This window comes from Brachypodium distachyon, chromosome 1 (assembly GCF_000005505.3).
Source record: "Brachypodium distachyon strain Bd21 chromosome 1, Brachypodium_distachyon_v3.0, whole genome shotgun sequence".
NCBI lineage: Eukaryota > Viridiplantae > Streptophyta > Magnoliopsida > Poales > Poaceae > Brachypodium > Brachypodium distachyon.
This window is the reverse complement of record NC_016131.3, coordinates 18,321,296-18,338,174: the sequence shown is the minus strand read 5'-3', so window position 1 is coordinate 18,338,174 and position 16,879 is coordinate 18,321,296. Positions and strand designations below refer to the sequence as shown.

At 51.4% G+C, this 16,879-nt stretch overlaps 3 protein-coding genes across 3 annotated transcripts; 2 read left to right on the top strand and 1 right to left on the bottom strand.

The window, feature by feature from the left end:
- Nucleotides 1-1,090: 1,090 nt before the first annotated feature.
- Nucleotides 1,091-2,043, top strand: LOC100825890 (MFP1 attachment factor 1). The gene has a single exon (XM_003562728.4). The coding sequence runs from the start codon at nucleotides 1,224-1,226 to the stop codon at nucleotides 1,701-1,703; it is 480 nt and encodes a 159-aa protein (XP_003562776.1). The 5' UTR covers nucleotides 1,091-1,223; the 3' UTR covers nucleotides 1,704-2,043.
- A 2,868-nt stretch (nucleotides 2,044-4,911) lies between these two features.
- LOC100825576 (vesicle transport protein GOT1) lies at nucleotides 4,912-7,263 on the top strand. Its single transcript, XM_003562727.4, has 7 exons — nucleotides 4,912-5,117; nucleotides 5,195-5,268; nucleotides 6,065-6,156; nucleotides 6,237-6,317; nucleotides 6,412-6,509; nucleotides 6,604-6,685; nucleotides 6,861-7,263. The coding sequence occupies exons 2-7, from the start codon at nucleotides 5,238-5,240 to the stop codon at nucleotides 6,897-6,899; spliced, it is 423 nt and encodes a 140-aa protein (XP_003562775.1). The 5' UTR covers nucleotides 4,912-5,117; nucleotides 5,195-5,237; the 3' UTR covers nucleotides 6,900-7,263.
- Nucleotides 7,264-7,645: 382 nt separating this feature from the next.
- LOC112269965 lies at nucleotides 7,646-11,000 on the bottom strand. Its single transcript, XM_024457535.1, has one exon. The coding sequence runs from the start codon at nucleotides 9,989-9,991 to the stop codon at nucleotides 8,906-8,908; it is 1,086 nt and encodes a 361-aa protein (XP_024313303.1). The 5' UTR covers nucleotides 9,992-11,000; the 3' UTR covers nucleotides 7,646-8,905.
- Nucleotides 11,001-16,879: the final 5,879 nt, after the last annotated feature.

Below are 16,879 nucleotides of genomic sequence, written 5' to 3'. Positions count from 1 at the left end.
AAGAAAACGGTTCGACCTGTCCGACCTGGCATCTGACATGTGGGTCCCACTTGGAAACACCGTCAAATGCTCTTAATTACTCCCTCTGATCCTAAATTATTGACTCAAATTTATGCAAATATGGATGTATCTATTCTTAAAAAGCGTCTAGATACATGTAATATTTTGACAACAATTCATGATCGGAAGGAGTATCTGATTTGGGTTATGTGAGAAGATCTGTCCGAAAAAGTGTGGTTTTGTGAGCCTATTAGTTATAACTGTGACCCGTTAAAACCCTAACACCAAGAAATGTGGTTCTGTTAACTTTACTCAATAATCAAATGTATTATTCTTCTCCTCTGCCCCCGCAGGCCCGCACCCATCACGGCAGTGAGCTAGCGATAGTGCGGGCATTGAATGGGGATAAACTTTGGCAGTTTTGCCTTCTGATATTCTTTGAAGTTGTTTGGAGGCTCAAATATTGTGGATAGGAGTTTTGCTTCTGTGCTGTCTTCATGCGTCGGTGCGCCCATCAACCACCCTTTTCTTTGCTCGTGCCTAGTTATCTTATTACACCATAACCTATGCTGCCTACAGAATTTCCTAGAGGCATCTTAGCTGATGTGAAGGATAACTCTTCGCCAAAAAAAAAGTGTAGGATAACGATGGTACTGTATCCGCTTACCAGCGCTTGTAATAAATGTTTTCATAACAGTGTTTTTTTTACTACACAAACCTCTCTTTATTAACGACTTTCAACAAGTTAACATAAGAAGGAGAGGAATACTAGTGTTAGTCAGTTAGCTTTTTTTTTTTTGAGAAAAGTCAGTTGGTTCAGTTGCTAGTTCTGTGCATTTGACTCCGTATACTCGGAGTCGGAGCCTCGGAGGAAAAGAAAAGGTACAGACTACACAGAACTGGCGAGGTAACAGGCAGGCCGGTAAATCACGAAAAGCCCAGTCCATTCCAGCCCACAGGAGAAGTGGGAGAGCTTCCGACGGCCCCGCAGGCCGTAGCACATATAATATACACAAACCACCCAAGAGGCCTAGAGACGCGTGCGGGATAGCCGTTTGTGTTTCACGTGAACCTGAAACGTGACGCCGTCACCCTCACCCCCGTGACGCGAACAAAATCGGACCCAACCTTCCAAGTCTCCACCCCGCAGCCCACTATCTCTCCTCCCACTCCACGCCACAGATCTCTTCTCCGTTCCCCTCTCCCGGCTTGCTCTCCACACCATGGCGGAGGACGCCCCCAACGCCGGTGCCGAGGGCGGCAACCCCTCGCCTCCCGAAGCCACCGTCGAATCCCCTCCCGCGCCCGCTGAGAAGGCCTCCTCCGCGGAGGCGCTGCTCCCGTCGCTCAGCATCTGGCCGCCGTCGCAGCGCACGCGGGACGCCGTGGTGCGGCGGGTCGTGCAGACCCTGGCCGCGCCCAGCGTCCTCTCCCAGCGCTACGGCGCGCTCCCGGAGCCCGAGGCCGAGCGCGCCGCCGCCGCCGTCGAGGCCGAGGCCTTCGCCGCCGCCTCGGAGTCCACCGGCAGCTCCCCGGCCTCCCTGGAGGACGGGATCGAGGTCCTCCAGACCTACTCAAAGGAGGTCAGCCGCCGCCTCCTCGAGCTCGCCAAGTCCCGCGCCGCCGCCGCCGCCGCTCCGGCTCCCCTTGCGGAGCCGAGCGCGGAAGAGTCGGAGGCTGCTCCGGCCCCCGCGGAGGAGTAAGGTGCTGGCCCCGAGCTCTGATCCACCGAGAACTGCTGCTATTTCAGCATTTCGTTGGAAATTATTTATCATTTCTAGTATCCGTATGACTATTACTCTATCGGAGATGTGCTTGAGATGATGAGTTAATGTCTGATTTGTGAACCTGGTACCTTGTTACAGACTTTAAGCTATATCAGATTGTCAGGTGCATCTTTTGCCCAATAGGTGTGCATGAATGATTCCTTTAGGTATTCTGGCTATTAGTTTATGAGGAGATTGTATCGATGAGTATTTGTAGCTATAGTACCAATATTATGCTTGTTCTTTCTGTATCTACTTTGTTTTTGTTCGGCTGGTATGTGCTTTCGTCCATTTCAACATAATTCACTTGACTGTGTTGGTTCTTAGGTTGGTCTCTATCTGTTAAGTGATAGTACTAGTATATTGCTGAGTTGATTAAGTAAATACTACAGTATGTGTTTTAAGTTAAAAATAGGACAAAGATTTTTGTTCAGACACGTGCAATTATATAAGTGCTTTTTGGGTGCTCATCTAGCTTAAAATTACATGTCTGTTGTATTTTGCAGTATATATACTTGAATAGTCAACTAGATGACTGAATGAGTTGTATATTGCTGAGCTTATTAAGTAAATACTATGCAGTTTGAGTTGAAAATAGGAGAAAAATTGTTTTTCAGACTTGCACAATTTTTGAAGGGCTTTCTGGGTGCTCATGTATCTTTAAACTACATGTTTGTTTTATTTTTGCAATAGGCATACTTGGGATAATAGTCAACTATTGGATGACTGAATGGAAAGACACATCTAACATGCAATACTAGTAATTGGCATTCCAATGAAGAATACCTAATTTTAATGCTAGGTGTTCACTAGCACTATGCAGCTAAATCGCCATACATAATTCAATTAGTTGGTCATATGATACTAGCACTATGCACTATGATGCTAGATGATAACTACATTTTACCAAATACTTATTCTTGAAGCTTCTGTTTCTTGAACGTATGCTTTATGCTTAGCTGTGAAGGCTGAATTTTCATCCAGAAAATCTGCATGGGTTTCATTATAAAATGAACGAGGATACATAAAAGCACAACATGTTGTTTATGTGAATGAAGGGTTAGCCGTCCTTGAAAGCTTTGTGAACATTTTGCAGAGTTTGGTGTGGTACTTATTTCGGCATAATAATCACAAAAAGCCTCTCGGCAAAAGAGCAGTGTGTTTTCATGACAAGTTAGAGCTACCAGCCATGGATATTGCTGTTTGTTGGCGTGTGGCCATCCATATGACTTTAAGCTAGCTATCCTTTGTGTTATTGATGTTGCTTAGTTCGCCTGGCATCAGTAGACGCCATAGTTCTTTCAGGGTGGATCGCTCTCTGTTAGTGCTTGCCTGTTGCGTGCCTGGCACTGTGTCATATTCATTGCATAATAGTTGAGTGATCAGAGAGTTAGGGAGCTACAAGGACATAAATGCTAGTAATAGGGGTTTTCCAGTTTTTTCCTGTCATGCTTGCTGAAACTAATGGTAATGGATTCTTGAGGGGTTGGATAGATATCTTTGTGCTCTGTATGCGTTATAAAGGTTCTACACTTCTACCGCTCCACCGGGAAGACTTTTTTAATGGTGTTATTTCAATCCTGCTTGCTTAAATTATGTTGAATGTCGACTAACTGTGGGCTTCTAACCAAGCTCTTTCCATTTCTGGTGTGTTGTTGGTTCGGATCTTGGAAAAAATTACTAGAGTGGCCGTCAATGGTATAACGATGCACGTTTTTAGCATGTCAGCTAAGATTGTGCATTTGTGACGCCTTGTTGAGCCATTTATCATTTTATCTAGCTTGAAATGTGCTTACCTAGTTTTCCTGCAGCGGTACATCATGTTTAGGTCTTTCCTGATGTAACAAAGAAACCAAATGATGTTGTTTATATGCCCGGTGCAAATTGTTACAGTGCCGACGGGTGGAAATGCTGGTACTTGCTTGCAATTCTGGACTGGCTGTTGCCGAAATTTTATATCCAAATACCTATTATGGATCGGAGGGAGTATAAAGTATTTATTATGGATCGGAGGAGTATAAAGTAGTCGAAAATGACAATCATTTGAAAGTTTATACTTTATCAATAATCATCCGAAAATGCAAGCGGCACCCGTCTTATTTCTTGGTCTTGATTTTAGTACTCTGCTTTTGTCTGAGCCTCGTGGACCGACTCCCTGATAATTTACTTGATGGTTTGCAAGCTAATCGTTGTGTGTTTCGGGCAGGTTTGAGCCTCTGTATTTTGTTTTTCTTGTTTGAGACTTGTCTACTTAGAATTTTGGATCCTCATTGATAATCTATGTCTATGACTAAATTACTGATAAAAATTTAGGATCGGAGAGAGTAAGTTTTGTTACGTCAGAAAGAGTCCATACCCACATTTGCATGTTTTTCTGACATAAATAATCGCAAAAAAAAAAAACTCTAGTCCACTATCCCCGTGTCCCCTCCCACCTACCTCGCAGAAAAAAAGAACATCTTGTGCATGCCTTGCCGCCGCCACTGCTCGTCCACCTCACATGTTTCATCTCCATCCATCGATAGAAGCCCCATCTCTCATGGTAGTACCAACTTACAAACCTCGCCCACCATTCCTGCCGACCTCGTGACGAACCTCTCCATCTCTAAGGGCCATGACAAGCTCCTCCAGTGGCGACCGTCAGCGAGTGGTCACCGGAGGAGGCAACAATCAGGAAGTTGATGACCTCACACTAGAGAGAAATAAAAACAGAGAACAATGAATCGTTTCTAGCACAATCAAAGGTAGCTTAACAAAAACAAATCACAAAATCATTTCAGTTTTTCCGAAGAACAGAGAGACAAAAACATGGCCCCGTTCTAGTTGGCATTTGACGACCAAGATCTTGTCATGATCAAGACAACCCTCGAGTTCCACGTGTACAAACACCATTGGCCGGATGCCCTCATCGCCCTACTAAACCCTCGAGCCGAAGAGACGTTTAACTTCAGGAGCAAGGAAAACCAAGCAAAGCACGCTGACGAACGCAGAGGAAGATTCCGCTCCTTGGCTGCGCACCGCACAGACGCAACGGCCAGCTTGGACCAGCCTGGCCCGTCCGATCGAAAGCCTCGGGGCACGCGCCGACCGATCCGACGGCGCGGCTCGCGACCCGATCCCACAATAAGAACGAACGACCACTGTTCCGTTCATTCATTCGAATCCCCGGCCGATCGAACCGACTCGCCCCCCTCCGCTCTCGTCTCTCTCGCCAGTCACCACGCGCCACCCGCTACTCCTCCTTCTTCTTCCTCGAGTTCGCCGTCTCGCCATCGATCCTCGGCGCGTGCTGCGTTCCTGTGGGGAGGAGCGATTAAGAGCCTTCGATCGATCTCCGGCTTTGGTCTATTGGTTCGTCGAGACCTTCGCGTTGCAGTTTGCGGCACCTTGATCTTAACATGGTTCCTTATCTTCCTTTGCTGTTGCAGGCGGTGGCTGACTGCTCGCGTGCGGTAGCGGACTGCGGACGCCATGGTTTCCTTCGTCATGAGTGACCGCAAGAGTACGCGACTCCATGCCCACCTCCCCCTCTTCCCTCCCTCTTCTTCCCCCCTTACTCTTCCTCGCGCAATTTATCAGTCGCCCGGTGCGAGAGATTGGGTGGTGTTTGTTCTCTATTGTGCGTCGTTCCATGTGGAATGCTTTTCGAGGGAGATTTTTGCCCCGTCTGCTACTCTGCTGTTGAAAGCCGTAGGATATTGATCGAGATTGTTGTTTCGTTCTGACACCATGACCGAAATAGACTGGTTATTGTTCGTATATATCCTCGCTAGCTTCGAATTCTATTGCGTAATTTGACGTCCAATGGATTCACCATGGGAGTTACCAGTATTAGTTTGGTGTTGTAGAATATCGCCCAAATTTACGGATGTTCTGTCAGAGTTAGTTCAGTGTGAACTATTTTGCCATTAGTACGATGTAGTCGGATAATGTTTTGGCGCTGCTGTTAAACCTGGGAAACTATGCTTCTATATTGCCACTGTACAGGGGCAGTCTGATTTCTAATGTTTGCCAGACCCTAGACTACTACAAAATTCACTTCGGTTTATGAACATGGCAACTGTCCAGAATAAGGATCGCTCGTGCTTATTGGTGTTGGTCATTTATTAGTGAACAGTTTGTCAGATATAAATGCCTCATGATTCCTAACCAGGAGGAACCATCTGATAACTGCTAAAAATGACAGAAACTTTGGCTGTCTAATTTAACTCAGTGACACTTTTCCTTCCTTGTCTTGTACTGTACAATGCACCCTGCACCTCTGAACTCTTGCTCAAACTGCTCCACATTTCCAACAGAGATTGGATTGGGCTTGACTGGGTTCGGAGTTTTCTTCTCGTTTCTTGGGATCATCATGCTGTTTGACAAGGGGTTCCTGGCAATGGGGAATGTAAGTATCATCCTCCTGGTTTACTTACACTTCACTGCAGCCTTTCCATTTCCCAGTCATCATGTATTTCATGTTGTCAGATTCTCTTCGTGTCTGGTGTTTCACTAACCATTGGACTGAAGTCAACCGTTCAATTCTTCACCAAGCCTAAGAATCACAAGGTACTTTACCTGTACCAATGCAAGCTCAGTCATATGTCCAAACTGTAGTCCCAATTCAGTTATCAGCTAACAACAAATTAATCTGATCGCCTAGGGTTCGATCGCTTTTGGGGTCGGCCTTTTCCTGGTCCTTATCGGTTGGCCTATCTTGGGCATGATGGCTGAGTTGTATGGCATTGTCGCGCTATTCAGGTTTGTAATCCTGTACTGCTGTTCTTTTATATGATAATCAGATATGGGTTTAAGTGTCCATTATATGATAATCCTGTGCTGAATTTCCTCACAGTGGCTTCTGGCCTACTGCTGCTGTTTACCTGCAAAAGACCCCCACCTTCGGTTGGATTTTCCAGCACCCTTTTGTGACTTCGGTAAGACAACTCATTTGTTCTTACGTATCTATATTTCTGGGCTGCCTAAGTTTCTTCAAGTCTAAGCCAAATTCTGTAGCCTCTTTATTCATATGGATATTGATGAGCCATATGACTGGATCTTAGTCCCAGTTCCCCACTGTTCTTACTGATGTTTCCTACTCGCATTTTGCAGTTGCTCACTCGGTTCAGAGGAAGACGAGTCCCCGTGTAATCGCCAGGCTGCTGAAACATTCCCGGAGAATGCCACCACGCTCTGTTAAATAGTAGATGGACAAGTGTTTTTGCTCGTTTGTTGATGGATGTGAATCTTGCTGTGCTACTATCAATGGAGTTTCTGCAGATCGCTTGACTACGTCATTTTTTTTGTTTGTACAAAGCATTTCTTAGTACCTGCGATTTGTGAAGGAGGCAAAGAGCTAAAGCTGATACCTCATTTCTGGATGATGACGGGTGGGAGGGAATGCTGAATTGGTTTGCAGACCAGTCATTTTTTCCTGCTATATTTTTCTTAGTCATGGATTTTAGTTCCAGTGCTCTGTTTCAAAAGAAATAAAAGAAGAATTTTAATTCATGCATATCCTGAGTCTCCCAGGCAGGTGTTTCTTGCTTGGCTTTAGATAACTCTTGCTTATGGCAGCTGATTTACATATCTTTCACTCTCTTTTTTGACCACTCAATAAATGATATTTCAACCAGCAAACTCAGCCCTTTTAAAATAGGGTCCGGACTTGAACAACTAGCAAACATACCTAATTATCTATATCATCCGTAACAAAATAGCATTCCCTCTCGGGCAAAAAATATCCCCCAAAGCGCGGCACATGATGACATTCTCCAAGCTTACAAGATGGTGATGATGTGATCCATCCCTTGTCCCAGGAGGTTATTCTTGGCCATAATTTTTTTTATCAAAGGGGCTGCTCCCCCGGCTTCATTAAAGAAAACCACAGTGTCTTTAAGTTAAAGCATACAACAAAAGACCTGAGCAACAACACTTTAACCCTACAGGTTATCAGCAAGATGTGCCCAGAAAACAAATCTGCCTAACATTTGGGAGATAACAGCATCACTGAAAAACAAGAAAAGATCCCTGTAGCAAATCCGGCACCCTTCCAGCAACTCCACGGCAGAGTTATATAGTTCTCTGTATCTCCCACCGCCAATCTCTGAGTAACTGGTGCTCATCCTTGCGATATCCGGAAGATCACAGTTGTGACTCGCCACAGCCAACGCGAGCACCTGAGTAGAGCCTCCCGAGAATTTTCTTTCTGTACACCAGACCAGAGGTCAATCGTGGAACAGATCATAAAAATTACCGCAGATGGATCATGAAGGCATCAGATTCTGAAAACAAGCGTTATTCCTCGTTTTCCAAAACCACCCAGATGACCGCAACAAATCCAACCAACACTGAATCCCTCTCCTTCCTACCAAACTGCAGTAGCCAACAGTCTAATAGACCAGGCACATCAGTTGGCAGAACAGAGAGATCACAGCTAAACTGAACAATTCTCCAAACATACTTTGCCAAAGAGCACGAAAAAAAGGAGATGATCCACTATTACTTTTCTAGAGCAGAATAGACAACACTCATCCCCTTCATTCCACTCTCCTTAAGTACATCTCTAGTAAGAATTGTCCCCCTACTAACTAGCCACAAACAAACCTTCATTTTCAAAGGAGTTTTGACTTTCCAAAGAAATTTATAAGGGAAAATATGTGACCTCTTGAGCAATCTATAAAAAGAACCTACTGGGGATCTACCTTTGGTCTCCAACTTCCAACATAATCTATCTTCTCAGTCATTTACTTAACCATACCACAAAACTGCTTTAAATTGTTCCACTGCACTAAAGTCTCTACTCCCAGAGTTCTTCTAAATCTAATTGAACCCCAGCCCTCCCAGAAAACTTTATGCAGTGTAATATCAGCACTGAAGGTCAAATGAAACAACCGTACCGGATCGTTTCCCTTTCTATTCTTTTTAAGATTGTTTCCCCTCCGCTAGCTTTTTAAGATTGTTTCCCTTTCTATTCTTGGCCATATGCCGGCCCAAAGCGATAGCATCAGCATGCTCTGTCTGATGACCACGAAGCGTAGCATGTCTCGATACCGGATCGACAACCATACGCTCCAGTGCAACGGCATTTCGAGCAAAGTGAAGCACCAGCTTAAGCAGGTTGCTGTAGCCATAAACTCCAGTCATGTGCACCTTCTTCAAATGGATGTGCGGTCGATGGGGCGGGGGCAATTCCTCCATCCTCGTGATGATGTCGCGGCTGCCGAGGTGGCAAGCCATATGCAGTTCCAGTTGCTCCAAACTGGGGCTAGCTCCAAAACGGAGGCCAAGCGAAGAAGGCCAGCGGTATCATCGCCAATTAGTGCAAAGATAATCAAGGACAATATAAGATGCTTCAGATTGGTGAAGTGGCTGGTAGGGAATCTTGCAAGCTCACGCACACTTGTGTCGATCATGAAGTCTACGGAGAGCTTCCTCGCATGCGGGACACCACTAGGAAGGTCCGCAAAGACGTAGTCGACGCGATCTTTCATCGATCGCAACACCAGAGTCACATCTTCCATCTTCAAAGACCCGCCGAGCACTATCGAAACCGGATCATTGCTGGTGCTAAACTTGAACGTCGAAAGGTTGGGAGCTTGCACGGCGACCTTCTGCATCTCCTTGCAAAGGTGCACGGATAGGTACCAAAGCCGGCGCAATCGCCGGGGCGTAGACAAGCTCTGGAGGGTGCTGCAGCGCATGACGCTTAGCGATTCGTGGGCATGGCACGACGCCAGCAGCCACCCGACATCCCCTAATACCACCTTGTCGAGAAGGAGCTCCTTGAGGTTCGTGAAGCCGCCGAAACCAGGCGCCGGGGGCGTCTCGAGGGAGGCAGACATGATGTGCAGAGACCTGACAACCGGAGAGCCGCCGGCATCACTGAGTTTGTGCAGCGGGAGGCTGCACAACTCGGCGAGGACCCACGGTCCCGGACGGAAGTCGAAGACGACGTGCTTGGCTCTCGACGCAGCGCAGAAGTTCACCCATGTGTCGGCATGGGCGTGCGCCTGCTCTTGGCAGAGATCGAACCTGAGGACGAACTTGTCTCGTGGGGCGGCCGATCCCAGATGGCGCAGGACGCCGTTCACGTTCTCGACGAAATCCGACCTGAGATCTGCTATGAGATATCGTCGCTTCCGGATCTGGCGTGAGCGGCAGACCATCGTCTTCCTGGTGAAGATCAGGTTTCTTCTGCACGATCTCCAGAGCCGGCTCCAGGTGCTGGACAGTACGCTCATCCGCGCGGAATCCCTGAAGCTTAACCGCGAGAGCACTTCGCCTAGGATGTCATGAGGCAGATCGTCAAGATGCTGCAGAACCTTCTCCCCGCTCCTCCTCTTGCGATCATCGTCCTCGTTGTTCAATCCCAAAGGCCTGAGTGATGACGATGCAATGCCAGAATCCCCCGTGGCGATACTTTGTTGAGTAAATTTCAGAAAACCACACTTTTCTAACCACTTGTCTCATGGAACCACACTTGTCGCTAATTTTCAAAATGTAACAGCGCGCCCAAACACACAAGGGTTAGCGATTTTGACGGGATTCCCGACAGGTGGGGCCCATTAGTCAATTCGTTGTCACGGCCGCCGGCCACCTCGTCCATCTCCTCCGTCGACGGCGGCCGGCCTGGGCAATCCCCGCCTCCTCCTCCTCCTCCCGTCCATGCCCCACTCCCCGCCCTGAAGCCCTAGACCCCCCTCCTCGTGGTGCTGGCCCTACAGGAGAGCCGGCGGCGACCGAAGGAGCACGGGGCGTCTGTGCAGGCGGGCTCCTCGAGAAGTAGTACCGCAAGCGGATGCGGTGGGGCCCCGTGGTGGCAGCGGCGCCACGCGGCAAGGAGTGGGGCGGTGCCCATGAAGATGTGCCAGCCGTGGGTCTCGACGAAGCTCTGCGGGACTTGTCGGGAGAGCCTAGCAGAGGACGCAGAGCATGGACTCGAACTGGTTGCGGTTCATGGAGTCGCCCACGAGCACCAGCCGCCGCCCCCGGATCCGGGAGAGAAAGTCCATCGCGTTGAACTCCGGGAGCGCGCACCGGCGCGACGCCCAGCACCACTGCGTGTAGGCCGAGTCCGGCCGGCCAGGGCAGCCCCCGGCGGGAAACATCAGAGATGCTGGTGTTGTGCTTGGCTAGCCTGGGTGGGTGCGTAGGCAGATCGGGCTCCCTTGGTGCGTAGGAAGATCATCTCTTCTGCACGGCTGCACCGGAGGCCACGTTGCGGCTGCTGCAGGGCGGCTTGGGGCGCGAGGCGGCCAGGCGGATGGCGCCGAACCCCCCCCCCCGGCCAAGACGACGGACTGGCTAACGGGCCCACCTGTCGGGAATCCCGTCAAAATCGCTAACCCTTGTGTTTTGGGTTCACTGTTACATTTTGCCTGAATAGTTGTGGGGCAGTGGCACAGCGGACAAATTACCGACAAGTGTGGTTCTGTAAGACAAGTCGTTAGAAAAGTGTGGTTTTTTGAAATTTACTCTTCTACTTTGTTCCATCGTCAGTTTCAGTTGAACCCTACAACTGAATTTTGCTGGGGAAACGAGCTGCTGATTATAACCGAATCTACTCTTAGAATTGGATGGGTTGTGTTAGATCTATTGTTCTCCGATGGGCCTGATCTGATTCCTATCGCTAGAGGTACAACATGGTGATCCTTAGGGTACCTTTTGACCCTCCTTAGTTCAAACAAATGAACTAGTTTTTCAAAAAGTTGTGTCATTTAAAATTTTTAGTTCATTTGGTTGAACTAAGGAGGATCAATGGGTATCCTGAGTGTCACAAACTTGCAGCTCTTACCTATGAGGGGTTGGAGACTTGGAGTTGGAGACCAGAAAGAACAAACCTATTGAGCCTCAAAGAGAAGAGATCAGGCCGGATCGATATCTGATAGTTTTTTTTTTGAAAGGAAATCATTCCATTACGACAATAGGCTGGACATATCGCCAGCTACAGAGTCCTTTACAAACTCAGGAAATTCGCCAAACCACGTTTCATAATGGTCGGCTTCCATAAGTACACCATGCGCAGCTAAATTATGCACAGCACCATTACATGTTCTTGGACAATTAACAACAGTTACATCATGGAAACCAAGACGAAGATGAAATTTAATTTCCCTAATCATGGCTCCCAAGGATGATAGGTCATAATCTTCAGAATTGACAGCTTGCTTAAGCGGCACCGAGTCAGTTTCAAAAATCACGTTTTGGCAACCCATTTGAGAAGCAATGATCGCTGCTTGTAGCATTGCATGGGCTTCAGCATGAAGAGGACTAGAAACTCGCACTAGGTTGCCTGCTCCTGCTGCTATCAAACTTCCAGTGTTGTTGCAAATGGTGAAGCCCCATCCTCCTGAAAAAGACTTCTCTTTGAAACAACCATCAGTGTTGATCTTCAGGACATCTTCTGGTGGTGGAGACCATCTATGAGAATTTGCATTGCTTGATACCTTTGACCCTTGCTTCACCTTCAAACAATTTTTAAAATGGATATTAATAGTGTCGCACCGGTGGCACCCGGGGCATTACCGTTGCATGACGCGTGGGCCACCTCGCTTGCTCCCTCGAAGGACCGCACCCCGGGCAGCACTGCACAAGCTGCCCGGCAAGTCACCAGCCCGAGAGGACTAGCGGGGCTGCGGGGGTTGCCCCGGAGGGCAGCAAGGGAATTCCCGCCTGAGCCGCTTCCCGGGAGGTTCCTTGCCGGGAGGGAGGTTCCCGGGCGCAAGTGTCCGTTACAGGAGCAGGACCGAGCGAGCAGGACAGCGACGCCACATGGCCGCTCGGCGGGCTCCCTGCGCGCAGAATTCGTCAGGACAAGGAGTGAAGCACACGCGAGCATTAAATGCACCGACAGAAAGGGGATTCCCCGTCCAGTCAGCCTACAGTGACTAGCCCGGTGTAATTCTTAGGCGCCTAGGCTCCTAGTTGCAGGGCTACTCAACCTGCATGCAAGCCAGCGCACCGAGGGGGAGCTGCCCTAGCTCCTTGCTCGCCATTTGTCACCCATGCACCGTGGCACCCGTGATATCCCCTTCGGTATAAAAAGAGGACCCCCGCCAACGGTCAAGGGGTTCGGTTCGATCAGTTTCCAGTTCACTACTAGCAATAGCTAGCCCTTAGCGAAAAAGAAAGAGCACTCGGGGACTCCCCCCGGCAACCTGTAAACCCTGGTTCACTGGATAATAACAAACTCAGAAGCAGGACGTAGGGTTTTACACCTCAGGGTTGCCCGAATCTAGGTAAAATCGTTCTCGTGTTTATTGTGCTCCTACGCTTTACATTGGCCCCGCCGGCGATCGCCGGAGCGATCCCCGTAGCCCACTGCCGAACCTAAAAAGGGGGTGCTCGCGCATCCCGGTGTCTGAGCCCCGGGCTACGACAAATAGAAAAACATATATCGTCCATACTCCTAATAGATTCTCCCCTGTTTGCCTTATTTCTTTCGTGCCACCAAAGCCAAAGCAGGATAATAACTCTTTGGGACACATCACAAGATCAGGGCGATCCTGAGCCTGCCCGGTTGCAGCAGCCGCAGTCGCAGCTGCCACCACCACCCCCTCGGCGGTCGGCGGATAACCGGCTGAGGGGGCCGGAGGCTCCCAGTGCTGGAGCCAGTCGCGAGAGCGGCCACAATGCCGCACGCGCCGGTCAGCGGGCTCACTCGCGGGCTGACGACCCACAGCCACAGCTGCGCCAGGAACACGGCGCGTCGCGGGCGACGTCGACCGATTCACGCCCTACTCACCCGAGGGCGCCGGGGGACAGGGCGGAGGGCAGCCGCTCTGAGAACCGGCAGCCCCCCGCTCAAACCCCGGCGGAGGCCATCATCACCGCCCGTGTCATGGTGCGCTACGAGCCGCCGCAGGGCACGCCGACACACGAGGCTTGGAGTGCGGAGTTGGAGGCGCTCCTTGCACTCGCCGCCCAGCAGCCGCAAGGCGAGGGCGCCCCGGCTGGCTCAGGCCGCGGGCAGAACCCGGGACGCGGAGACACGGCCCGCGGCTCGGGGCAGGGAGAAAACCCTCCCCCGCAGGGAGGGCAAGGAGGCGGGGATCCTGAGGGGTCCTCGGATTCGTCACCAACCGTCACGCGGGGTGACGCGCGCGGCGTCCTGAACGCCCGCCAACAGGAGGACCTCCGCCAGCGCCCGGAGGAGCAGGAGGATGCTCCCTTGGGCGCCGAGGACGGCTGCACCGCGTTCACCCGCGAGCTGCGCCGGGTGACATGGCCCCACAAGTTCCGAGCGCTCGCATTTGGAACGTACGACGGGACCGTGAACCCTAAGGATTTTCTTCTGACCTACACGTTGGTGATGCACGCCATCGGCGCCGACGACAAGGTCAGAGCTAACTGGTTCCCGATGGTCCTCAAGGGAGAACTTCTGCTCAACCTGCCCACCGGGTCCATAGCCACTTGGGAGGACCTGCATGAGCAGTTTGTGAGCGCGTTCCAAGGCGGCTACAAGCGCCCAGGAACCATGGCGGAGCTGCACTCCGTGGTGCAGAAGCCAGGAGAGACACTGCGGAACTTCGTCAACCGCTTCTCCAGTCTCTCCTACTCCATCCCAGAGGTGGAGGCTGCCGCCATCATCAACACCTTCGCCATCAACGTCCGCGACCCCAAGATGCGGGAGAAGCTGAGCACGCATCGGATCCGGACGACGCAGGAGCTCTACGCCTTGGCGCACAAGTGCGCCATGGCCGAAGAGGGGCGCTTAGCGCCCGAACTCGCAGCCAAGGCTGCCGCGGGCCCCGTTGAGGGCTCGCAGAAGAAGAGCTCCCGCAAGCGCAACGGGAAGCAAGTCCTCGCCGCAGAGTCGGGGGCTGCCTCGAGGCCAGCGAAGAAGGCCTCACCCGGTGGCGGGTCTGGCGGTAAGTCGGGCGACGCGTCCCGCTGCCCCATCCACGCCAACGCCACCCACGACGCGCAGGATTGCCGCATCCTGCAGGGTATCAAGCAGAGGCGCGAGCAGCGCCACGAAGAGCGTCGAGCGGCCAGCGCCTGCTTCAACTGCGGCGATATCGGGCATCTATCCCGGGATTGCCTGAACGACCCCAGAGCGGGGCCGAAGCCTGTCGGCGGGGGCGCCGGCAGGGAGGAAGCCCAGGGGGGACGCGGCTAGGCCCGTGCCGGAAGGGAGCGCCCTCCCCGGGGACGAGACAAGGCTTGCGCTGAGGAGCAGCGTGAGTCCGATTGCAGCGGCGGTGACGAGCCCGGCTTCCAGGAGCCTCGTGGCGTCATCTGCATCCATGGGGGAGCTTACGCTCTCTCATCTCATGCCGCGGTGAAGCGCCTTACCCGGGAGGTGTGCGCGCTGCTGCCGGACGTGGAGCACAGCAACTGCTGAAGTTGTCGCACATGCCGATCAGCTTCAGCGCCGACGATCACCCAGCCCGGCAGTTGGGTTCAGGGGTTCTACCCTTCGTGGTCTCACTGATCATTAACAACATGACGGTGACCAAGGTGCTGGTGGACAACGGAGCGGGGTTGAACCTCTTGTCCGCTAGGTTAGTGGAGAAACTTCAGCTGCCGCTGGAGTAGTTGAAGCCCACTGACACGTTCCGGGGAGTGAACCCCGGGATCGTGCGCCCCCGGGGCGCATCACGCTGCCGGTAACCTTTGGGTCCCGGGAAGCGTTCAGGACCGAGCACCTTGTGTTCGACGTGGCGCACACCCTGTTGCCCTACAACGGGATCCTTGGTCGGCCGGCGCTGATCAAGTTCATGGCGGCAACTCATTGTGCCTATGGCCTGATGAAGATGCTATCCACGTATGGAGTCCTCTCCATCAGGTGCGATCTCAAGGATGCAGCCTGGTGCGTTGGCGAGGTTGTCATGGCCGCTGCCGCAACCGACTCCGGTGACGAAGATGTCGGGAGTGAAGGCTCGCTGCCGGGCGACGGCCCCGCAGCGAAGAAGGCCCGCGCAACCCCGCAAGAACTTGCAGGGGAGGCGCAGGCCCGAGCTCACGCCCCGGCAAGGGCCAGAAGCTCAAGGAGGAGGCCGCCAAGGTGAAAAAGCTGCCCCTCCAAACCGGCAGTGAGGAGTGCACCGTCACCGTCAGTGCGAACCTCACCGCCAAATAGGAAAGCGCGCTCATCACTTTCCTCCAGGAGAACGCCGATGTATTCGCTTGGGAACCGTTGGACCTCCCTAGAGTCACTAGGGAGGTGATCGAGCATCGACTCACGGTGCATCCAGACGCCCGCCCCATCAAGCAGAAGATCCGCCGGCAAGCACAGGAGCGCAAAGATTTCATCAAGCAAGAAATGGACAAGCTCAAAGCTGCGGGGGCTATCAGGGAAGTACTGTACCCCACTTGGTTAGCTAATCCTGTAGTTGTACCCAAGGGGGAGAATAAACTTCGCATGTGTGTAGATTTTACTGATCTTAACCGTGACTGTCCGAAAGATCCTTTCCCTGTACCTCACATTGATCAAATAGTAGATTCCACTGCCGATTGTGATTTGCTGTGTTTTTTGGATGCTTTTCCCGGCTACCATCAAATTAAGATGGCAGTCGAAGACGTGGAGAAAACGGCGTTCACCGGTTGGCTGCTACTGTTATACGTGCATGACTTTCGGGTTGAAGAACGCGGGCTCAACATTCCAGCATGCATTACGCGAGTGTTTGGGACCCAGCTAGACCGAAACGTAGAGGCCTACATAGACGATGTCGTCATCAAATCAAAGCGCGGGGACTCCTTGATTGATGACCTGCGGGAGACGTTTGATAACCTCTGCAGGATCAAGCTCAAGTTGAACCCTGAGAAATGCACCTTTGGTGTGGACTCGGGTCAACTTCTGGGTTTCTTGGTTTCACACAGGGGGATTCAAGCCAACCCAAAGAAGATAGAAGCTATCGAGAAAATGGAGGCTCCCCGAACGGTGAAGGACGTTCAGCGCCTCAACGGCTGTGTTGCCGCGCTGGGGCGCTTAATCTGAAGGCTGCGCGAACGCGCCCTGCCTTTCTTCAAGGTGATGAAGAAGAAGGGCCTGATCAATTGGACCCCCGAGGCTGAGGCGGTGTTCCAGGATCTCAAGCAGTACCTGAAGTCGCCGCCCATCCTCGTCGCCCCCAAGCCGGGCGAGCCGCTGCTACTCTACCTGGCGGCGACTGACCAAGTGGTCA